The following is a 25,276-nucleotide window of genomic DNA, read 5'->3' as shown; positions in this document are numbered from 1 at the left end:
AAAAAAAAAAAAAAAAAAGATTGGGCCTGAGAAGGTCCTGAAGGCACAAGTAAGTTGCATGAGGAAGTGGCCCAAATGCCCATGGTCTCTACTGTCATATTACCTGCACTCTCCCAGTCTGCACCTATGGCATCATGGGGCGTTCCTTACGATCAGATGACTGTGGAAGAGAAAATTCATGTCTGGTTTACAGGTGGTTCTGCACAATATGCAGGCACCACTTGAAAGCAGTCAGCAGCAGCTCTACAGCCCCTTTCTGGGACCTCCATGAAGGACAGTGGTGAAGGGAAATTCTCCCAATGGACAGATCTTTGAGCAGTGCACTTGGTTGTTCACTTTGCTTAGAAGGAAAAATGGCCAGATGTACGATTATTGGGCTGTATACTGATTTGTAAACTGATTCGATGGTTTGACTGGATGGTCAGGGACTTGGAAGGAACATGATTGGAAGACTGGTGACAAAGAGGTATAGGTAAGAGGTATGTGGATGGACCTCTCTGACTGGGCCAAGAACTGAAGATACTTGTGTCTCATGTGCATGCTTCCCAAAGGGTAACCCTGGCAGAAGAGAATTTTAACAATCAAGTGGATAGGATGATGCATTTTGTGGAAACCAGTAATCCTCTTTCCCCAGCCACTCCCATCATTGCCTAATGGGCTCATGACCAAAGTGGCTATGGTGGCAGGGACGGAGGTTATGCATGGGCTCAGCAACGTGGACTTCCACTCACCAAGGCCGACTTGGCTACAGCCACTGCTGAGTGCCTGATCTGCCGGCAGCAGAGACCAACACAGTTCTGGATACGGCAGCATTCCTTGAGCAACCTGGTGGCAGGTTGATTACATTGGACCACATCTGTCATGGAAAGGACAGTACTTTATTCTTACTGGAATAGTCACTTAATTTGGATACTGATTTGCCTTCCCTGCATGCAATACTTCTGCCAAAACTACCAACCATGGACTTACAGAATACCTTATCTACTGTCATGTTCCCCCAAACAGCATCGCCTTGGATCAAGGAACTCACTTCACAGCAAATGAAGTGTGGCAATGGGCCCATGCTCATGGAATTCACTGGTCTTACCATATTCCACATCACCCTGAAGCAGCTGGATTGATAGAACAATGGAATGGTCTTCTAAAGACACCATTATGGGACCAGCTAGGTAGCTTTATCTTGCCAGGTTGGGGCAATGTTCTCCAGAAGGCTGTATATGCTCTAAACCAGCATCCAATATATAATGCTGTTTCTCCCATAGCCAGGATTCATGGGTCCAGGTATCAAGTGGTAGGGATGGGAGTGGCACCACTCACTATTACCCCAAGTGACCCACTCGAAAAATTTTTGCTTCTTGTCCCGTTACCCTGTGCTCTGCAGGTCTAGAGGTCTTTGTTCCAAAGGGAAGAATGCTCACACCTGGAGACTCATCACTAATTACAGTGAACCGCCACCTGGCCACTATGGGCTCCTTATGATTGGATCAACAGGCAAAGAAGGGAGTTAGCATATTGGCTGGTGTGATTGATCATGATTACCAAGAGGAAATTGGATTGATATTACATAATGGAGGTAAAGAAGGGTATGTCTGGAATGCAAGAGATCCTTAGGGTGTCTCTCAGTACTACCATGCCCTGTGATTAAAGTCAATGGAAAACTACAGGATCTCAACTCTGACATGACTACTAATGGCCCAGACCCTTCAGGAATAAAGTTTGGGTCACCCCACCAAGCAAAGAACCACAACCAGCTGAGGTGCTTGCTGAGGGTAAAGGGAATACAGAATGGGTGGTCAAAAAAGGTAGTTCTAAATACCAGCTATGACCACATGACTAGTTGTGAAAATGAAGACTGTAATTGTTATAAGTATTTCTTCCTTGCATATGCGCATCAAATATTTTTGTTTTCTTCATTAATAAAATATGCTGTAAATATAAATATAGAAATACGTATACAGGGCTAGTACGTTTTCAGTTGTACATGTGTTAGTTGTATCATGTTAGGCACCAAATATGACTTTTTAATTGTTTATTTAGAGATTATGTATGGTTTAAGGAGATGTGTACAGGTCCAAGCTGACAAGGGGTGGACTGTGATGGTTAAGGTTGTGTGTCAACTTCCCTGGGCCATGATTTTCAGTGGTTTGGTGGTTATGATATAGTTAGGCAGTTATGTAATGATGTAATCACCTCCATGATAAGAACTGACATAATGTAATCATTCAATGATGAGATCTGCTATGAGCAACCAATCAGTGGAAAGGGAGTTTTCTTGGAGGTCTGGACTGCATCCAATATATACGAACTTTCTGGAAAAGCTTGCTGGCTTTTGCTTCGCTCTGGATCCTGCATTTGGCTCATCATCATCTGAACTCCAGTTCTTCAGACTTCAGCCAGCAGCCTGCCCTCCTACCTGTCGATCTCAGACTTGTCAGCCTCCACATCCCTTGAGCCAGCAGCCTGCCACCTGACCTGTTGATCTTGGGTTCATCAGCACCTGCAGCTACATAAGTCAGGAGAAGCCTCCAACCTGATGTCTGGCCCAGGGACATCAGACTTTCTAGCCTCTACAACCATGTGAACTATTTCCTTGATATAAATGTATCTCTGTCTCTCTGTACATACACACACACACACACACACATATACACTTCACTGGTTTTCCTTCTTTAGAGAACCCAGCCAAAGACACCTACCATTATATTTTTGTGTTAAAACAAAATCTACCATCTATTTCACCTACCATCTGTGTTAAAACATACAACTTCTAATTCATCTTAACTTCTATATAAAAAACCAAAAAAATCAAACCCATTGCAAGTCAATTCCAACTCAGAGCAACCCTATAGGGCAGAGTAGAACTGCCCCATAAATTGTCCAAGAAGCACCTGGTGGATTCGAACTGCTGACCTTTTGGTTAGCAGCTGTAGCTCTTAACCACTACGCCACCAGGGTTTCCAACTTTTATATAGTATAGGTATTATATGAATATATTGAACAATTTATCACCTACTGATAGGATCTTTTGTTATTACAAACATTGCTGTATTAAACATCCTCATGCATGTTTCCTTGTGTTGTCTGAGAGTTTCTCTAGGGCTTGGTATTTATAAAAGTAGAATTACTGGGAACATGGCGTATCCACACTTTCAGTTGTATTAACCAAAAAAACTAATCGATTCCAACTTATAGCGACCCTATAGGACATACTAGAACTGCCCCATGGGGTTCCAAGGCTGTAAATCTTTATGGAAGCAAACTGCCACATCTTTCTCTTGCTCAGCATCTGGTGGTTTCGAACCCCTGACCTCTTGGTTAGCAGCCAAGCACTTAACCACTGCACCACTAGGGCTCCTTCAATTGTATATAATCAAATAGCTCTCCAAAGTAGATGTATCAATTTTTACCCCCCATTAGCAGTCTATGAGTTCCCATTTGCCCATATGACCATCAACATTATGAAACCCTCAGACTTTGTATTATCTGTCAACATGATGGTATATAATGGTGTCATTTCGTTGAATTAAATATTCATTAATTTGCATTTTCCTGATCACTACTAAGCATCCTTTCCAATTATTATTGGATATTTGAGATTTCTTCTTTTATAAATTTTGTTTATATTCATTAACTGTTTTTTTCTATGTGTGTTGTTAAGCTTTATCTTATTAATTTATAAGAGACCTTTATATATTTTGATTACCTATAATGTTGTATAAGTTGCAAATGTCTTCTTCAATTTTTAAAATGTAAACTGAGAAGTCTTCTGAATATGGTTAAGAGCTTGGCTGCTAACCAAAAGGTCAGCAGTTCAAATTCACCAGGCATTCCTTGGAAACCCTATAGGGTTGCTATGAGTTGCAATCAACTTGATGGCAACAGGTCATCCCAAACGCAGATGAGAATAGCTTATACAACTATAAGATCTACAAACATCAATAACACCATAGTACAGTCATAACTGTATAACTTACATTTGGAGAGCACTTTTTACATTTGAGAGCATCTTTTAATCACCTAATTTCAGCCTCACAAAAATCTTATGAAGCTAGTGGGACCGCATTTCCTCACCTGTAAAACAAAGAGATTGGTTCCATGGATGATCATCAAATCATTTTAATGATCAGAGTCTGACCTGTTATCCCTGTTTTGCATCTGGAAAAATAAAGGCCCAGAGGAGTGGACAAACTTGTCTTTAGTCATCCTATGACTTAAGAGTAGAGGGGGCCTGAAATCTAGCCATCTGACTCTTTGGGCAGGGTCTCTTTCCCCCTAAGTCCACATCAGGGCCACCCTGAAATCAGCACCAGGAGAAGAGGCAGGTAGGTGTGATTCCCTGACAGGTGTGACTTTCTAACACAGGAAAGATGTCAACCACCCCTCTCCACTCACACAGGATGGAGCCCATTCCAGTGCTTCTGCTCCCAACAAGAACAGGGTCACATGAACACAAGGATGAACTTTACTCAACAACTTTTATTGAGCAATAAGAGGGCGGGGACCTGATTCTGTGCTACGTGCTATATTGTGTGGAGATGTTATCAGATTTAATTGCTAGAGGCAAGTTTCTGTTACAAAGATGGAAGGGACAGAATCCAGAGCTGTTTTATTTGTATTATTGTATCCAGAAACATTGATTTACCCAGAACGTGTATTTAAGATTGTACTCAAATGGAAGTGGGTTTTATTCTCAGGATAAGATGAAGCACCACTTTGGAGTGGCTAAAGCACTGGAGATGGAAAATACCATGGCAGCCAGCATGAGACTTTCCACCAGACCTGTGACCCCATGTAATCCTGCAGAGAGATTCCTCTGGTGGCGCAGTGCAGTTGGCATCAGCTTGGCCAACTTGATCTCATCCTATTCCATGCACTCTCTGGGGGTGGGAGGCCCAAGAAGATCCTGGGACTATCTGTTGATCATCTTGTTCCCATTTGGGGGCACGCTGGCTTCAGGCATGACTCACATTAGTGTTCACAAGTGGTGTCCTCCCAGTTTCCCCAGAAACTAAATATACTTGAACTAATTATGCAATTTCCTCTAATTTAACTCCTAGTTAAAAAAAATTAAGATGCAGAATCTTACGCAGGTAAATGCAGTCTGAATATACTACCTACTATTTCAGCTCGTGGTTTATGATACAGAATCAGGGTTATCTTCATAGGAATAAATTGCAAAACAAACATTTTGTTTTCCTGCCTGGGATCATGAGTCTTGATTCTTATACAGTTCAAGCCCTGAACACAGGGCCTGAAGCATAATAGATGTTCCATAAATATCTGCAAAATGGATGAATAAATGGTTGATGGAACCCACTTCATTCTGGTGACTTCTACTAATTTTAGAGCTTCAAGGAATTAACAAAATTTAGGGTGGGAGAAGAATTCATTTGGCAATGGTAGAAATGGGTTAAAAATAATACTTACAGAGTTCCCTAACAGTCCTTTACATTCGAAAGAGCCTCATGACTACCTATGAGAAGCTAACATGACTTCACATTATTTTTTGTTTTAAAGACTCGTTCATAATACCTTAGTGTGCATCCTACATATACTCTAAAAGTTTTTTATCCTATATAACTTTTTACAAGAGCTGAGACCTAAAACTGAAGGAAAACTTCCTAAGAAACACTGTGCTAGTTGTGGGGGAAAAAAAGCCTGAGTCTTCCCCCACCAAGACTGGTAAGAAGCTCCCTGAGTGATGGACCTCCTTCAGCACAGGCAGGCCTTGGGAAGTGCCAATTGCTGCTCCAGAGAAAAGGGTCCAGGTAAAAAGATGTCAGCAAAGCAGTCATCCCGGGCCCCTGGGCAGGCCAGGACCCCGACCTCCCATTCATCCTAGCTTTGGAGCACAGCCCCTCCCTGTGAACACGGAGGGCATGAACGAGCCCTGCCCAGTAGGCATGGCCGCACCTGTGCTGACTTGGAGACAAAGGCCAGGTGCCCGATTCCTCCCAGGCATATAAAAATCAACAGCAGTGCCCTGAATCCCCAGCCTCACCAGGCCTTCCCCTGTGCTTCTAGAGCAATCTGTCCTTGTCCTAAGACAACGAAAGACCATGCTGGAGTTAAAGCATAAGTTCTGGGGAGAACCAGCACAAGGTCACAGCACAACGGAAGTGGAGGCAGGCCTTCTTAACCTGTTGCCATTGAGTCAATTCCAACTAATAGTGACCCTATAGGACAGGGCAGAACTAACCCTATAGTGTTTCCAAGGAGCGTCTGGTGGATTTAAACTGCTGACCTTTGGTTAGCAGCCGTGGCACTTAACCACTATGCCACCAGGGTTTCCAGGACCTTCTTAGTGCCTTGGAAATACCCTCCAGGATTCTGGAGAAAAGACAAAACAGGAAGGACAAAAGGGATTCAAGGGACCGTTGTTTTCTCTCTATCAATGACACTATTTCAGACAAACAAGTCAGAATCCTCTTCCATCCGACACTGGGCACAGCAGGGTGGCTAGTGCAGGGTGAATCACCAGTCTGCTCCTGGTCTCCTGTTCTGGCAGCTCAGTTGTAGGAAAGGTAATCAATGAGCCGGGAAGGGATATTTAACTTGGCGACTTTCTCTAGTCCTCTGACGCCAGTGGCCTTCCTCAAGCTCACTCTGCAAAGCTGTGACAGGGTCAGAGGTGTCTCTGAAAGAAAAAGAAAAAGAACAAGGAAGTATGTGAAGACAGTTTAAGGAAATGGCATAGTATCCTTATCACAATATATTCTAAGGTAGAAGTGGAAAAGCCTCCCTTTTCCTTGGAGATGGGATGTGCCCTCCATGCCTTATCTAGAAGGTTATTAGAAAGGACAATCAGGGCTCTGAAGAAGGAGGATCAGGAAGTAGAATTTGGTTGAGGTCCACTGGGATTTATTTTTTTTGGAGCCATAGTGTTATAATTTGGCACACAGATTTGTCAACAAAGAACTAATCTGTGGCAAGTAGGCTTGTTCATAAAACTTGCCAACAGATTAGGCACTGGTGAAAGGTTTAGTGCCTGGGCAGGTGCTAGCTTCCTGCGGCTCCCAGCTACAGGCTCCACTCTCGTTAGTGAATGCTGCAACTATAAGGGAACCTTGTAAGAGCAGATGCATCAGCACAAAACAGCTACAGCAGACACAGTACTCAAAACACATCTTAGAGGTGATGGGTCAGGACCTTAGGATTAAAGGCAGAGCCCTCAGCTGGGGCTCAAGGAGGGACAGCAAACCAGGGGCAAAAGATAAAAGATGGCCCGGAGGTCCCTGGTAGCCTAATGGGTAGAAATACTTTCAAAGAAAAGCCTGGCCTCACTTTCATAGTACTCAAAGCACTTGGCTGGGGCGCTGCTGCTCCATGTGTAATCGGAAGGCTTCTTCCCTCGGTTGTCTCTGGCGTAGATGTTGCCTCCAAATTCAATGAGCATCTCAATGAGGTCCACGTTCTTCACCTTGGCCGCGTGATGGAGGGCTGTCTCGTGAAGTTTTGCTGCGTTCACATTGGCCCCTGGAGGTCCAGAGGGGGAACAAATACCACCAAGGGGAGAACTTTAAGCCAACAGAAAAGCTGACATACTTTTGCTCTCAGCACAGTTTACAAAAGCAATCCCCATCCACGATACACAATCAGAACAGACTCTACTGCAGCTTTTTCAAAACCTGAAAGCAGGAGTTACTTTTTTCTTATAGGAAGCAGGCTGAAGGTGCGTAGCAGTAATAAAGAAATAGAACTGAAAGTAGAACCAAAAAGAAGAAAAACAAAACAAAAAACTTCCTTATGACTTAAAAGTCAGTTCTGACACCCTCCGCCGTCTGCCCGTAGGTCCTCAGATCTCTGAACGCTCAGGCTGAACTACCCAAGCTCACCTGCCTGTCCTGGAAGACACAGCCTACTTCTTTCCTGGTGAAGGCCCTGCGCAGAGGCTCTAAAAAGATGTGTTGAATGAAAGAACGAGTACTCTTTAAAAGGAAACATTCTTTTAGAAAAGGGGAGAACAAAGGGAATAGGTAATGTTTCCCCAAAAGTCATGGAGTTCAGAGAAGAGTATCTCAACTATGAACTCTGTGTGCCCACCAAATCTTTCTCAGGACAATAGTTGACATTCAGAAAGATGCCAACAATTAATAGCTAAGTAAAGTATCTTTTAAATGAATAAGAAAATAAAGATTCTGTTTTTGTTTGCTTTCTAAACTGTATTTATTTTGTTGTTGCTGAGAATATAACATGGCAAAACATACACCAATTAAACCATTTCTACATATATAATTCAGTGACATTGATTACATTCTTTGAGTTGTGCAACCATTCTCACCCTCCTTTTCTGAGTTGTTCCTCCTCCATTAACATAAACTCACTGCCCCCAAGGTTCCTATCTAATCTTTCGAGTTGCTGCTGTCAATTTGATCCCATATAGACACAGTGAAACCTGTGAGAGCTGGAACTCAATGGAACTGCCTTGTTTTTCTGGAACTCACTAGTTTTCCACCTTTGACAGGGTACAGTCTTACCACTTTTCCATTGCTCGTTTTAGTGGAAAATATTTGTGTTTTCCTTCTCTGACAGGTTTACACCATACACAGGTTCTGGCTTTCACAAGTTTTACTGTAGTTCTTAAAAGAGCATAGTGCTCAAGGCAGACAAGAAAATAGAAATTCTGATTAAAAAAATAATGCTGAAACATCATTTTTGGGTCACAGCCATCACCAATTCTATTCAATGGGATCTCCTGGAGCCTCAGAATTTCTTTTGAAGAAAATACCAACACTTCAAAGCCCACTCCTGAGTGGATAAGGAGATTATACCACAAGGGGGATAAGAGAAAACTATATAAAGAAGTCAAGCAAATATTCCATTATTGCTAAAGTAATCTTCCAAATTAATAAGATTCAAACCACAGTCATAAAATATTATCAAAAGTGAAGTCAAAAAGATCAGATTCGCAGCATGCCCCCATACAGTAATAAATTTAGAGAGTCAGTTGTTGTTAGGTGCCGTCGGGTCGCTTTCGACTCATAGCGACCCTGTGTACAACAGAACAAAACACTGCCTGGTCCTGCATTATCCTCACAATTGTTGTTATGCCTGAGCCCATTGTTGCAGCCACTGTGTCAATCCATCTTCTTGAGAGTCTTCCTCTTTTTCACTGCCCCTCCACTTTACCAAGCATGATGTCCTTCTCCAGGGACTGGTTCCTCCTGGTAACATGTCCAAAATATGTGAGATGAAGTCTCACCATCCTTGCTTCTAAGGAGCATTCTGGCTGTACGTCTTCTGAGACAGATTTGTTCATTCTTCCAACAGTCCATAGTATATTCAATATTCTTCACCAATGCCGTAATTCAAAGGCATCAATTCTTCTTCGGTCTTCCTTATTCATCATCCACCGTTTGCATGCATAAGAGGTAACTGAAATATCATGGTGTCTGCACCTTAGTCCTCAAAGTGACATCTTTGCTTTTTAACACTTTAAAGAGGCCTTTTGCAGTAGATTTGCCAATACAATATGTCATTTGATTTCTTGACTGCTGCTTCCATGGGTGTTGACTGCAGACCCAAATAAAATGAAATTCTTGACATTTCAAGAGGGGAGGAAATGAGGGAGTATAAGGCTATTAGTCCTGCTGCTCAAAAAATATTTGAAAAATGCTGCTTTCTGATTTGTGAATTAAAATAATACTTTAATCCCCTAATAGAATATAAAGGAGCTCTGGTGGCACAGTGGTTAAAGCAATCAACTGCTAAGCGAAAGGTCAGTGGTTTGAAACTACCAGCAGCTCCACGGCAGAAAGATGTGACAGTCTGCTTCCGTGGAGATTTATAGCCTTGGAAATCCTATGAGGTTGTTATGAGTTAGAATCAACTTGATGGCAGTGGGTTTGGGAATAGAATATAAGAATTAGGTTCATAATAGTGTTCACTGTATGTGATCCTAAGAATACAGTAAATACTCTACTATGATAATACAACTGAAGAAAAGTACTTCTACTTCCCACAGCCAAAACTCAGAATTCAAGTCAGGACAAAGAATCCTTCAGTTATGAAAGCAGCTAAGTTACCTGATTATTTAACTTGGCAAGAATGTTTTACCAAAATAATATTTTAAAGCAATAAATTAAATAAAAATCTCCCCATAACCCAACCACTCTATCGCATAAAGGGTTTTCTTCCAATATCTGCCTATATGAATAAATAATTTTTGTAGTGTTGCAATCACAATGCAGATATAAATTTGAATGCTAAATGCAAACACAAAATGAAAAATAAATTGGAAAGTTCACAGAATCTGAAGTCTTGTCTCACATGTCATTAACTCTTGCAATATTCTTGCCAATTGGGAAGGAAAGAGATTGTCTCTATTTTAACAATGGAGAAAGAGACACAGGGAAAGTAAAGCTACTCTCACAAGGTCATAGAGAAAACTATGGCTGAAAATAGGTCTAAAATTTACATCTCCCTTCAGTCCTGCTGGAGTCCCTGGGTGGTACAAACCGTTGAAGTGCTCAGCTGCTAACAGAAAGGTTGGCAGTTCGAGTCCACCCAGAGGTGCCTTGGAAGAAAGGCCAGGTGATCCACAAAATCAATCACTGAAAACCCTGTAGAGCACAAGTTCTACCCTGACACACAAGGGGACACCATGAGTCAGAATTCAGTCTTGTTTGCTATAATTACTCAATATATGAGGCCTTAGGCAAGGTGACTCTTTCAAAGAGGTGGCCTTCCCAAGGTACGAAGTGGGATCTTTTCAAAATAGGCTCTTGGCATCATTTGATCAGGTGTAAAGGAAGGAATGATGAATAAGAAGGGAATCTGGAATCCTCTGCAGCAGTTAGAAACAACAGACCAGATGTACACATAGCAACACAGATGGACCTTGAAAATACAGTGCTGAGTGACAAAATAATAGAGTAAGATATACAACACGATACCATTCATGTCAATTAAAAGTACATGTCTCAAATGACAACATGCATCTTACAAATCTTACAAAAACACAGAGATAAAAGGATTTAAATTAACACAATAGAATGGTTGCAGGGCAAGGTGGTGGAAAGAAGGATAGAACAAAGAAGAAAGGGAGGGAGGAAAGAAAGTGGCTTTATGTGGATCAATGATGATAATGTGCTTTGAACTGAGGAGTATGATGTGTGTGTGTGTGTGAAAGAGAGAAAGAAAGAGAGAGAGAGAGAGAGAGAGAGAGAAGCCAGCAATACAACTAGTGCCACCTGGGCATAAAAAATTTTCAACTTTATGCTTCAGAGAAAGGGGGTCAAAATGTACTCATTACCAAAAACCTGGTTTCAAAGCAAAACAGGATTAAAGCAGATGCAGGTGAAACCAGATAAGGGGCTGTCACATGCACCTTCCACCCCAAAAACCTGGTACATCTGGAACATAAGGAAGCACAAATAGCTCAATATATGCTTGTTGAAACAATAATTAAAAAAATGTGACAAGGACTATGCTGAAAAAGTGAGAGCATAGCAATCCTCAATTAGCTACCTCTGAATGCTTCTAGCAGAGTTAAATATTTACTGTTAGTGATTAGATTATAAACTAAATCACATAATAACTGGACTTTCACCTTGGCCAGCCCTCCTCCTTGCAAAGTTAATTTACAGTTCAGCAACTTGGAGCCACTACCTGCAATAAGAACCATAGTCTCTGTCTCCACCACTGTGAGGTATGATGTGGCTGTGCCACAGCTCGCTTCTCAAGCAGGGCTCCTGCCCCTTGAAATGACATGCAAAATAGCCTGCATGCATGTTTTCCTAGGGATATGGTCATAGCTTTTCTTCGATTTTCCAGGGGTATGCAATACCCACCCCTAAAAGAAACTATTTGTGAGTACATAGGGATATGTTTTCATCTTTTCTCTACTTTTCCGTATATTTGAAATTTTCCATAATTAAAAAATAGTTTTTAAAAAAAAGAATCCACTTAATCTGACAAGGGATGTTAAATGAGACCATCTGATAAGATTAGCATAGCAATCAAGGGATTAAGTTATTTTGAAGCGCTAACAATGTGACAGTATCAACAAGCATCAAGTAATAACACTAACAATCACATCAATCAGACTTCCTCAAGAGAATTCTACCCATTCATTATTTAATTCCCCAGGTGTATGGAAATTCCCTTCGAAATCTACTGGGTATCCTGATAAAGGCTATATAGAACATTATGGTTGCCTTCCCACTTCTCTTCCAACTGCCCTCACTGTACTGCTGCCTTGCAATTTGGAGCAGGGTATTGGGGTAAGGGTGAGTAAGACTGACTGACCTCCAGCTCCAAGTGTGGGCCCTGACTGGTCCAATGCCTCTCCCCTACCATAGTAATTAGTTCAAATAATCCAGGTGCAAGTTAATTAGAACCTGGCAATGTTCCAGCCAAAAGGATTGGTTTAGGTTTGGAAATGGGACCCAATTTGGCCAATGAGACATAAGGGGAGGTATGCCAGAGACATCTGGGAAAGGAAATTTTTCACTCCTCTGAAAAAGTTATCAGAAGCTTTGCTCTCCTTCTAGAAAATGATTTGGATTTTAAGATTCAATCTGCTGTAGCCATTATGCCATTACAGGCATTCCCGGAGTTACAAATGAGATCCATTCCTAGGTGTGTCTTTAAGTCGAATTTGTAGGTAAGTTGGACTTTAGTGCAAGAAAAGCAAGGCTTCGAACCTGTTCGGTCCGGTTCGAACCCCTGCTGAGAATCTGCATTTCCACTCCAGACATGCTGAATCAGAATTTACCGTTTAACAAAGATCCCCAGGTGATTCTTATGAATAATAAATTTTGAAACCCACTGCTCTACTAGTGGTTCTCAGAACTGGTCCCTAACCAGCAGCATTATTAGCAATGCCTGGAGACTTGTTAGAAATGCAAAATCTCAGCAGGAATTCAAACCAAAGTCCTGAAGGAAAGCCTCCAAGCCTTTTCAATGATTTAAAAGCTGCACATGCAGCAAATGAAGGTGATTGTGATGAAGGATTTATCGTGAGTAGGAGTTCAATCGTTCTAAAGTGTGGGCAAATTTACAAAACATTAAAGGGCAAGTACGAGTTGTCTGTAAATCAGACGTTCCCAATCTGGGGACTTACTGTATTAGGGAAGCCAGGCTTGGGATGAAGCTAACACTGTGGAAAGTAGAATAGTAAAATTCATGAAGGGAAAGACAACACACAATATAGAGGAAGTCAGCACAGCTTAATTAAGGCAAAGCTATAGAAGCTTCCTAGACACATCCAAACACCTTGAGGGACTGAGTTACTGGGGTTGAGGGCTGGGGACCATCGTCTCAGGGGACAACTGGCATAACATAGTTCATAAAGTGTTCTACATCCTACTTTAGTGAGTAGCATCTGGGGTCTTAAAAGCTTGCAAGTGGCCATCTAAAATACATCTATTGGTCCCATCACATTTGGAGCAAAGGAGAATGAAGAAAACCAAAGACACAAGGAAAACATTAGTCCAGAGAACTAATGGATTACATGAACCACAACCTCCACCAGCCTGAGCCCAGAAGAACTAGATGGTGCCCAGCTACCAACACCAACTGCTCTGACAGGGATCACAAAAGAGAGTCCCAGACACAGCAGGAGAAAAATGTGGAACAAAATTCAAATTCATTAAAAAAAAACAGACTTTCCGGTCTGACAGAGACTGGAGGAATCCCTAAGACTATGGCCCCAAGACATCCCGCTAACTCAGAAGTGAAGCCACTCCCTTAGTCCACCTTTCAGCCAAAGACTAGACAGGCTTATAAAACAAACAATAACAAATGTGAAGAAAGTGCTTCTTAGTTTAATAAAGTATACCAGACCAAATGGGCAATACCTGCCCAAAAGCAAAGACAAAAAAGGCAGGAAAGGATAGAAAAACTGGACAAATTGACACAGATAAATCAGGGTAGAAAGGGAATGGGGGAGTGTGCCGCCACATTGCAGGGATTGCAACCAATGTCACAAAACAGTTTATAAATTTTTGAATAAGAAACTAATTTGTGCTATAAACTTTCCCCTAAAACACAATTAAAAAAAAAAAAACAGTAAAATTCAAAGAAACTGAGATCCTGATAACATTGTTGAACCACTGAATGAAACTAATCTTTAAACCTGCCCTCCTTCTGATCCTTCAGATTATCTGAACCAAGAAATCCCCTTTATTGTTTATCCAGCTTGAATTTGGTTTCCTATTAGTTACAAAAGAAGCCCTGATGGCGCAGTGGTTAAGTGCTCAGTTGCTAATCAAAAGGTGGGCGGTTCGAACCCACCAGCTGCTCTGTGGGAAAAAGATGTGGCAGTCTGCTTCTGTAAAGATTACAGCCTTGGAAACCCTATGGGGCAGTTCTACTCTGTCCTACAGGGTCGCTATGAGTTGGAATCAACACGAGGGCAATGGGTCAGGTTATCACTTACAAAGGAGTAATAACTGATATAAAGTTCAAACTAATGCATAAAGGTTGTTGGGTTAAAAACACTAACGTGAGACCTTCCGCTATAGCTACAAAAAAAAAGGAACTAAAAAAATGGAATTAACATGTATCGAGTACATATATACAGAATCTACAGAGAGTTGTTGCATTGCAAAACTTATTTTAAAAACTCAACAATAATGATACTGGTCTATGTTGACAGAAATGGGATACAACCATCAGATGAGTAACTTAGCTTATGATTGCTTCTAATCTAGGTATTTTACCATTGTATAAAAATAAACAAAATATTCCAATAGATAACCATATACAAAATGAATCCTTTTCACTGAAAAGACTTAAAAGTGGCACATTAAAGTGAATAAAGACTAATAGAAAACTACATATAACTTAAGTTCAAGTGACGATCATCTGAAGAGAATTCATAATCTTTCTATTTCTTAACAATTTTGTTCTTTATCCTAAATCACACCGAGAATGAATGAAATGAATAAACTAAAATTTTCGCTCAACAAAATATTTCAGTTGGATTCACAATCAAAACACCTTGCCAATATCCACTCCGGCTACATTTTAAAACTTCTGTTGTAGACAGGTGCTGAACCTAATCTTTGGCTGGTTGAGGTTTTTTGTTGTTGTTATTGTTACCTTTAAAGAAACTGAGAGCTCCTGATAACATTGGGAACCTCTCTATCCTGAGCCTTTTTAGAACACCTCACAATTACCTGGATTCCAAATGCCCCTGCCTACGCATTGCCCACTCCATCTCATGTTAGAGTCCCATCTCTTTCTGATTTAGACAGCAACCTTATCAGACAGGTATTGTGGATGGTTCCCTGTGACACTTAATAATAATTATTAGCTTTTGTTCAGCATCTACTATGCACAAGGTAGTGTGGAAATGTTATCACTAATCCTCCCAACACCCCTGCAAAACAGGTTTAAATTTTTCAATTTTATAGCTATAGAAACTGAGGTGTCAACTGGCAAGTGGAAGAGCCAGCTTCAAACCTTGGTCTGTCTGACTGCCCCACCCAGCTTTCTGCTGACACATAGTGCAGGTAAACACCAACGTACCTGCATTGAGCAGCACCTTAACACAGTCCAGGTGCTCCCTTGCACAGGCAACATGCAGAGGAGTCCCAAAGTGGCAATCGTGTGCTTCAAGATTGGCCCCAACATCAATAAGAAGTCTCACACATTCAGAACTTCCTTAAAATAAATAGAAAAGAGTCAACAGATACACACGTTTAAAGTAATAAATATGACACACATGGCAGTTGGAAGAGGTAAGCCCCATGCTTAGTTGTGGGGGTAGATAAGGAAAAATGAGAACTATAGCCCAACCTAAGGGCAGCTGACCACTCCCACTTGGCCCTGGGTTCTTCTTTTTCTTAGAGGAGTGGGATGGTTCACCATGCCCACCCGGTAAATCAAAACCCAACCCACTGTCATCAAGTCAATTCTGACTCATAGCGACCCCATAGGGTTTCCAAGGCTGTAAATCTGTACGGAAGCAGACAGCCCCATCTTTCTCCCGTGGAGCCACTGGTGGTTTTGAACTGCTGACCTTTTGATTAGCAGTTGATGGCTTTAACCACTGTGCCACCAGGGCTCCTATGCCCCCATGGTGGTGGGAGAAACGGAGGGCATGGCCAACTCTCTTGCTATGAGAACAAAGTTTGGGAATGCCACCTATGAATAGTCAGAGAAGACTCTTCACTGTTCCAGGGGTCTTCAGTGGGAGAGGAAGTGTTCGTCACCTCTTAATCCACAAGCTGTGTCTGGGGTAACACCAAGCCTGGCAGTAAGGACATATAGCTACTGGTATCCTGAAATTAAGCCTTCTTGATGAATTTCCCTTATACTTTCTTACTGAGCTGGTTCCCCTCTGGCTTCTCTTAACAATCCTTTTCTGCCTCTTTCTCTGGCTCCTCTTTCCTGTATCTGCAGTGTGGGTTTGGATCAAGATCTAGGCCTTGGTTCTCTGCTCTGCTCTCCTTCTTTGGCATGTTCTGAGATGCCACCTCTGTCATACTTAACTACCTCTTCGTTGTAGATAACTACCAAATTACCACCTGTAGCCCTGAAATCCCGTCCCACATCTACGACCATCTGCTGACCATTCTCATTTAGATGTCTTTAAGTGACAGACTAACGAGTTTAGATTCTGCCCTTTTGAGCAAAGGTTGCAAAACTGTGGCCTATGTTTTGATTGGCCGGCGCGGTGTGAGTTTGTCTTTGAATGCACTTGGTGGGGTGTGCACTCTTATGTGGCTCCACACAGGGCAGTTCCCCCATCATCTCACACCCTGATTCACACGTTAGGTAATCTTCTGACACCTGCAGGCACTGGGCATTGCTTCACTACAAACTCGGTATGTTTTAAACAAGACGCATTCCCTGTTCCCCTTTCCCAGGGTCCCTGTTCCTAGCCAACCCATTTCAGCCAATAGCATCACTTCCTGCTCAAACTTCAGAATCATTTTTGATCCCCTACCACTCCCCATCACACCAAATCCTATCGATTCTTCCCTCAATGCTTTTTAAGTGAATCTATTCTATTCCGTCCATTACCATGCCACAAAACACCATTTCAGTCTTTTGATACACAAATGGCCACTAAATTAGCCTTTCTAAAATTCTGTTTGCCTGTCATTCAACATCTGCTCAAAAACCTTCAACTGCTGCCTGAAGCAATACCCAGGGTCTGCAGGTGTCAGAAGATGACCTAATGTGTGAATCAGGGTGTGAGATGATGGGGGAACTGCCCTGTGTGGAGCCACATAACAGTGCACACCCCACCAAGTGCGTTCAAAGACAAACACACACCGCGCCAGCCAATCAAAACATAGGCCACGGTTTTGCAACCTTTGCTCAAAAGGGCAGAATTCAAACTCCTTAGTCTTTCACTTAAAAATTTTCCACCAGCTGGTCTCGCCCCAAATATCCAATCTTATCTGTTGTTGCCTCTATACTTGGAGCATGTGATCCAGTGAGACTGGACAAGTAATTTCCCCAATGCTTGGAGCGGCCTTCTTATCTTCCCACCATCTGCAATCTGTTTGTTCTTTGAGGTCCAGTTCTAACCCCACCTGCTCCCTGAAGCCTCTAGGACCAGCTTCACCCCTCCCCTGACAGCACACTGTCCCAGCTACTCCCTGGCCCAGCCCCTGGCACTGATCATCCTGCACATGTTTGGGTCTTGCCTCCTGTTATGGATTGAACTGTGTCACCCAAAAATATGTACTGGAATCCTAACCCCTATACCTGTGGATGTAATCCTGTTTGAAAATGGGGTTTTCTTTGTTATCTTAATTAGATCATACCTGAGTAGGGTTGGTTCTAAATCCAAATCATTCCTGAGTTATAAAAAGAGCAGATTAGACACAAAGGCACACACACTGGGGAAGACAGACGCCATGTGTGGATCGTCTACAAGCCAAGCAACCAAGGAACAATTGGAACTACTTACAAGGAAGGAATCAACACAGCCAAGACCCTGATTTGGACTTTCAGCCTCCAGAACTGTGTGAAAATAATTTCTGTTCTTTAAAGCCACACTTGTGATACCTCTGTTACAGCGGCACTAGGAAACTAAGACACGTTCCAACTAGATGAGGAGCTTACAAGGGCAAAACTATAGCAACAACAAGTGAGAGCCTGCAGAGCTGACTGACCTCTGTTATTAACATCTGAAATGCAGTAGGAGACTCAGCTAAGAAACAGAATCTATACCATAGAAAAAAATGCCCACAGCTCTGGATGAAGACTGTACCTCAACTCCAAAAATCTCACGATCTCCACAGCTGAGTGACCCAGAACCAGAACTCTCCTTCTCTAGCACTGGCTTCCATCTCCTGTCTGTATTGCTTCCTTCCCAAACTCCCTTCATCCCAGAAAGAAGAGTGAAACTCCTTAGGAGCAAAAAGAAAAGGGGGTCACATGTGGTGCTCACTGTAAGAAATACAAGGGACAACAAGCCCTCAAGTGGTATCGGGATTGTTCTCACAGGGAAACAGGAGCCAGGGAGCACAGTGGGGCCAAGAGGCCCCTCGGCCCGACTCACCACTCATGCAGGCCTCGTGAAGTGGGGATGCTGTGTACAGGGGCGGGTTGACCTTCGCCCCATAGGAGAGCAACAGCTTCACACACTCGATGCTGCCCGAGGCACAGGCGTCGCAGAGAGGGGTGCTGCCATCAATGTTGCGGGCATCCACCTCATGGGGAGAAAGAAACAAGTGTCAAACGGCGGGAGAAAAAAGCTGTGCAATTTGCCTTCTCTTCATCCAGATTCAACTCTGCAAAGACACTTCTTAGAAGCACTGGCTTTCTGTTATATGCTAAGACACCGTGCTAGGCTGGGGAGTTCAAAGATAGAAGTAATGATTGGGGCAGTCCCTACAAGCCTCCTAAATATAGAAGTGATCCTGTTTGGGGTTCTTTTCCCTCGGGAGCAGGATAAACTCAGCCTCGCTCTCCACTGCCTCCACACCTAATGAGGACAGAGTGGGAAAGGAGAACACCAGGTCACAAGCTGGGAAAGGCAGAGTATAAAAGTGGGTTTTAACTCAGGCCTCAGATAAAAAGAGTGCCTGAAACCACTTAACATGCCTCTTCTAGTTTGAAAATTGTAGGGCAGGAAAAAGACAACTCCTCAAATCGGCAAACTTAGAGTATGTCCAAATTCGGCCTCTATTTGGCACATGATGAAACTTGTTTCAGTTCTTCTTTGACTGCCTTATATCCAAATTGTTCAAAGCGTAAGCTGTCCAGTCTTCACCTGTTGCCCACCCCTTGAAATCTAAGTTCTGTGGCCACCATTTTGCTAAAACTGCCTTCTCTCCAGCCACCAGTGACCCCCTAATAGCCAAATCCATGAACACTTCTCAGTCCTTATCTTCCTGGTCCCCAGTGTGCTGGACAGTGTCTACTTTTCCCTCTTCCCTTAGCTTCCACTACATCCTATCCTGGTTTCCTCTGCCTTTCCTTCTCAGACTCCTTCACTGCTTTCCTTTCTTTCCATGTGTTTGCATATCACAGAACGCTACTCCCAAACCTTTTCTTTTCCTTACTCTATGCAGTCTCCTGACTTGTTCCCACCTATTCCCACGGCTACAGATAGCCTTGGGGCCCATCCTGAAGGAGCCACTCACCCGGGCCCCAGCGGCCAGCAGCAACTGCACGCACTGCACCTGGCCCTGCAGACTGGCTGCGTGAAGGGGCGTGATGGAGTCCACTGTGACCTGGTTGACACAGGCACCACTCTCTATCAGCTGCTGCAGCTGCAGTGTCTCACCCCGCTGGGCTGCTTCGTGCACGGGGGTCCGTTCCACCCAGAAACCTGGAAAGGAAGATAGTACTAGTGTTAACCCCATGCACTTCTGTCCAGCACAAATGAACAGGTAAGACTCCAGGGCCCCTTTGTAATATCCAAGGCACTGTGCATGATCAGGAAACCCTGGTGGTGTAGTGGTTAAGAGCTACGGCCATTCCCTGATGGAACAGGAGAAAGGTGGGGTGCAGAAGTCAAATTCTAGTAAGAAGACCAGACTTAATGGTCTGACTGAGACTGGAGGAACGCCGGAAAGCATGGCCCCTGGATTCTCTATCAGCCCAGAACTAAAACAGTTTCCAAGGCCAACTCTTCAAGACAGGGATTGGACTGGGACTATGGGACATAAACGGATACTCGTGAGGAGTGTGCCTCTTAGCTCAAGTAGATACAAGAGACTAAACGGGCAGCTTCTGTCCGTAGGTGAGATGGGAAGGCAGAGAGGGTTAGAAGCTGGCTGAATGGACATGGGGAATCAGGGGTGGAAAGGAGGAGTGTGCTGTCGCAGAATGGGGTGAGCAATTAGGGTCACATAACAATGTATGTATAAATTTTTGTACAGCAGACCAACTTGAAATGTAAACTTCATCTAAACTACAATAATAAAAAAAAAAAAAAAAGAGCTTCGGCTGCCAACCATAAGGTCAGCAGTTCTAATCCACCAGCTGCTTCCTGGAAACCCTATGGGGCAGTTCTACTCTGTCCTGTAGGGTCGCTATGGGTTGGAATCGAATCCATGGCAAAAGGTTTTTTTTTTTCGGAACATGAGCATGTATTGGTCCAAACTCTCCTACTTAAAACCCTTAGCCATCCTTACTACCTGTAGAGTTCAAACTTCTTGACATGGCATATACAGGTCTTTGTGATCTGGACCTTGCTCACCTCTCTAACCCTCTCTCCCACCACTGCCCCCACATAACTCAACTTTCTAGTCACACTCGTAATTCATCACTGCCCCGTCTGTTTCACACCTGTGTATATTCTCTCTGCATGAAATGCCTGCCCCACCCTACCCTCATCATCCACTCTGCAATCTCCTGTCTAAACGTTTACATACTCAGTGTGGACCTAGCTGAAATATATATCCCCTTGTGGGAAATATTTCCTCCTCCCACAATACTCACACATATACACTATTATAGCACTTGAAGGTAGCAAATATACTTTAATTATTCCATTTTAGTGGATTCTTTAGGATTTTCTATAGACCGCAAATACAGTTTTACTCCTTCCTTTCTAGTCTGGATGCTTTTTATTTTATTTTCTTGCCTAGTTGTCCTGGCTAGAACCTCCAGTACAATGTTGAATAGAAGTGGCAAGAACAGACATCATTTTCTTGTCCTTAGAAGGAAAGCATTCAGTCTTTCACCATCAAGTATGATGGTAGCTATGGGGTTTTAGTAGGTGGCTTTTATCAGATTTAGACAGTTCCCTGTATTCATAGTTTGTGGAGTGTTTTTATCATGAAGGGGTGTTGGATTTTGTCAAATGCTTTTTCTGCATCTATTGAGATGATCCTGTGGGGGATTTTTCCCCCCTTAATTCTATCAATATGGTGTATTACATGAATTGATTTCCCAATGTTAAACCAATCTTTCATCCTTTGGATAAATCTCACTTTGTCATTGTGTATAATCCCTTTTGTATGTTACTGGACTTGTTTTGCTAGTATTTTGTTGAACATTTTTACAACTATATTCATAATAGTCTGTAGTTTTGTTGTTTTCTTGTGATATCTTTATTTTTGGTATCAGGGTAATAACACAGGCCTCATAGAATGAGTTGGGAATTATTCCCTCCTCTTTTATTTTCTGGAATTTTGTAAAGAATTGGTATGAAATCTTCTTTAAATGTTTGATAGAATTCACGAGTGTAGCCATCTGGCACTCAGCTTTTCTTTGTGGGAAGTTTTAAAATTACTAATTCAATCTCTTTATTTGTTATATTTCTATTCAGATTTTCTATTTCTTCTTACCTTAGTTTGGTAGTCTATGTCTGTTTTAGAAATTGTCCATTTCACCAAAGTTGTCTAATTTGTTGGCATATATTGTCCACAATTATTCCCTTATGGTCATTCTGTAAGACTGGGAATAACATTCTGTCTTTCATTCCTGATTTTGGTAATTTGAGTCTTCTCTCTTTTTTTTTCTTGGTCAGTCTAGCTAAAGGTTTTTTTTTTTAATCTTTTCAAAGAACCAACTTTTGGTTTTGTTGATGTTCTCTATTGTTTTCTATTCCCTATTTCATTTATTTCCACTCTAATCTTCATTATTTCTTCTGCTTGCTTTAGGTTTAATTTGCTCTTCTTTTTCTAGTTTCTTAAGATGGAAGGTTAGGTTATTGATTTTAGATCTTTACTGATTTCCAGGTATAAATTTCCCTCTAAGCACTGCTTTAGCTGCATCCCATAACTTTTGGTTATGCTGCATCTTCATTTTCATTCATCTCAAAGTATAATTATTCATTTTTGCATTCCCACCTAACAGAGTAAATGTTCAACAAATACTTGTTGATTAACAAATAAACAAGGTACTACTCGTATCCCAAAATGGAGTAAAACTCTCTAAAATTCTTCCTCTCTTTTATACAATGGCTTACATCTCCAGCCTCATTTCTCACCACTCCCTTCCTACCACTTCCCTTCAGCTAGAGATAATGAAGTACACACAATTCAACACTCTGACATCCTCATACCTTTAGATCAGTGGTTTTCAAACTTGAGCATGTATCAGAATCACCTGGACAGCTGTTAAAACACAGATTGCTGGGCCCCATCCACAGAGTTTCTGAGTCGGTAGATCTCAAGTGAGGCCAGGAAGATCTGCATTTCTAACAAGTCCCAGGTGATGCTGATACTGCTGGTCTGGAGACCCTACTTTGAGCAGAATCATTGCTTTAGACACTATTTCTGTCTCTGGATAAACCTCTCCCCTCTCCAGCTCTGGCTTCCTTATCTCATTTCCCCCTCCCTTCACCTTAGAAAATTTCTACTTATAACTTTCAAGACTCAAATCCAATGGTTATTTTTTTCAGGAAGCCTGGCCCCACTTCAGGCCCTTTCCAAGCCCTCCCTCTGTGCTCTCATAGTGTGTTTTCAACAGGCATTTTTATGCTGTATGCTCACCACCTCTTTGCTTGCTATCTGCTAGGCAGTAGAAATAAACCATGTAATGGTCATTGTGGTTGATTCCCAGACCCATCCATTCCACCCCAAGATAATTCATCTAAGTTAAGCACAGTAAACCTATTTCCCCTAGAACATCTGACCTAACTCTAGCTAATGAGAAATGAGGCGGAGCCTGCTGAGAGACCTCAAAGCTTCAAAAACTCTCCTTACTCATAAGGAGATACAGGAGAAGATTGTCTCCCTTCTTCCTCTGGATATTGCCTAGATGTGAACTTGGAAATGCTGAATCATCTGGCTCCCAGCCTGAAGATGGAGCCAACAAACGGCAGAGCCAGAAGATGCAAAGTACCAGAGTCTTGAAAACAATGACAAGTTGCCTGAAGCCTGCCTAACCTTTGGGCTTCCTACTATGTAAGATAAATATCTCTCTCATTGTCTAAACTAGATGCAAACAAAAGCTTGCTAATGAGTAGAGACTATAAACTCTCCAAATGCAGAAACTATGCCTATGTTTTCTCAGCACCTATTACAGCATCTGGGATACAGGAGAGTCTCATAGACACTTAAAAAAATGTGTGATAAATGGCAACAGTGCTGGATTAATACTGACCTTATTGTCGCATCCCCTACTTCAAGCAGACAAGACCACATTACACACATCTTCATAATAAAGTTTTCTTTTTTCTGATTTTTCAAATATCCTATTATCATTTTTTATTGTGGTAAGCATACACACACCAAAACATTTGCCATCTCAACATTTTTTACTTGTACAATTAACATTAACCACGTTCATCATATTGTGCAACCATCACCATTATGTGTTTCCAAATGTTTCCATCGCCTTTAACAGATGCTTAGTGCCCCATAAGCAATGACTCTTTCCCCCTTCCCCTCCTGTCCCTGGCAACCACTGGTAACCACTAATAAACTTTGTTCTCTATACATTTGCCTAGTCTAGATATTTCATGTAAGTGGTATCATACAATATTTTTCCTTTTGTGACTGACTTATTTCATTCAGCGTAATGTTTTCAAGGTTCATCCATGTTGTAGCATGTATCAGGACTACACTTCTCTTTATAGCTGAATAATATTCCATTGTACGTGTATGCCAACATTTTATTTATCCTTCCATCTGTTGATGGGCACTGGGGTTGTTTCCTTTTTAGTTATTATGCATAACATTGCAATGAACATTGGTATACAAGTATCTATTTGAGTCCCTGCTTTCAAGCCTTTTGGGTATACACAAGAGTGGAATTGCTGGATCATATGGTATTTCTGTTTAACTTTTTGAGGAACCACTAAACTGTTTCCCACAGTGGCTGTACAGTTTTACAATCCCATCAACAATGGATGAGGGGTCCATAACAGTTTTATTATTACTACATTTCCCTACATTTCCTTCTGATCAACTAGATATTTCCCAAATCTTATTAGAAGCACTTTGACAAACCATTCTGGGGTGAATTTCCTTTGCATTATGTGCTGATGATGATGATTGCCTGTCTGCTCTTAGAGAATCATCTCATTTCTACCACATTGTAGCCCCCACTACCAACTCTACAGTGCACTTCAAGGCAGTATGTGTAGTGGTTAGGAGTACAGTCTCTACAGCCAGAACTGCTGGGGTCTGAAACTTAGCTCAGCCACTGATCACCTTGCACAAAGATGTAGTAACTACCTTGAGTATCAGTTTTGTCATCTGTAAATTGGGATAATAGTTTCTACCCATAAGTGGGCTATGAAAATTAAATGAATGAATTGCAAGCATTTAGTGGGGGGCTGGCACAGAATAAGTGCTCAATAAATGTTGCCTATTTGTATTATTATAAACCCCTCAGTTGTACCTTATCTGTCTCCCCCAGGAGCCAAAGGGCCTGTGTGACCCTATGAAATGGGAACCTGAAGAGATCTTCACTTGTTAACACCTATGACCACGGAGGAGGCAGGGGCTGAAATGCAGAGCAAGATGTGATTTCCACAAATCTAAAAGCCAAGCTCATGGAACTTTCTACTTCCCATCTCAAGAAAGGGACTTCCAATATATCTTGTAGTAATTCACAGTAACCCCATGTGCCTACCTTGGGGTGTAGTGAAAATAACTGTGTATCACTTTAAAGTCAGTTTTCAGGGAGCAAAACTCCAAGGAATAGAACCAGAGGTTGCCACTTCAAAAAGAAGAGGAAAGGAGGGTGAGTCCCTAGGTCTTGCAGCTAAGAAGAAAAGTGCAGCTCAGGAAGGCAACCTGAGCTGGACAAGGCCCTGAAGCTGACCTGTGGAAAGCCTTCTGGAGCTCCCGGCACGCATCCATTCAATAGCAAATCCAGATATATTTAGTATCTTCTACTGCCATGTACAAAGATGAACACTAAAATGTGATAATAAGCTGTGCACAGTCAGGGATGAGGG

The 25,276-nt window shown here is 42.1% G+C and overlaps 1 protein-coding gene across 1 annotated transcript in view; it reads right to left on the bottom strand.

Moving 5' to 3' along the window:
• Positions 1-97: 97 nt before the first annotated feature.
• ASB13 (ankyrin repeat and SOCS box containing 13) overlaps positions 98-25,276 on the bottom strand; it is a 45,010-nt gene continuing 19,831 nt past the window's right edge. Inside the window, exons 2-7 of the mRNA XM_004379719.2 lie at positions 19,557-19,744; positions 18,470-18,620; positions 15,478-15,612; positions 7,285-7,476; positions 3,975-6,637; positions 98-856 (exon numbers count right to left, since the gene is read on the bottom strand). Coding sequence (XP_004379776.1) covers positions 6,510-6,637; positions 7,285-7,476; positions 15,478-15,612; positions 18,470-18,620; positions 19,557-19,744 — 794 coding nt within the window. The 3' untranslated portion in view covers positions 98-856; positions 3,975-6,509. The remainder of the gene's footprint in view (positions 857-3,974; positions 6,638-7,284; positions 7,477-15,477; positions 15,613-18,469; positions 18,621-19,556; positions 19,745-25,276) is intronic.

The sequence above is a fragment of the Trichechus manatus genome, unplaced genomic scaffold (genome assembly GCF_000243295.1).
Source record: "Trichechus manatus latirostris isolate Lorelei unplaced genomic scaffold, TriManLat1.0 scaffold00067, whole genome shotgun sequence".
In the NCBI taxonomy this organism is placed as follows: Eukaryota; Metazoa; Chordata; class Mammalia; order Sirenia; family Trichechidae; genus Trichechus; species Trichechus manatus.
This window is presented reverse-complemented; position numbering and strand designations above follow the sequence as displayed.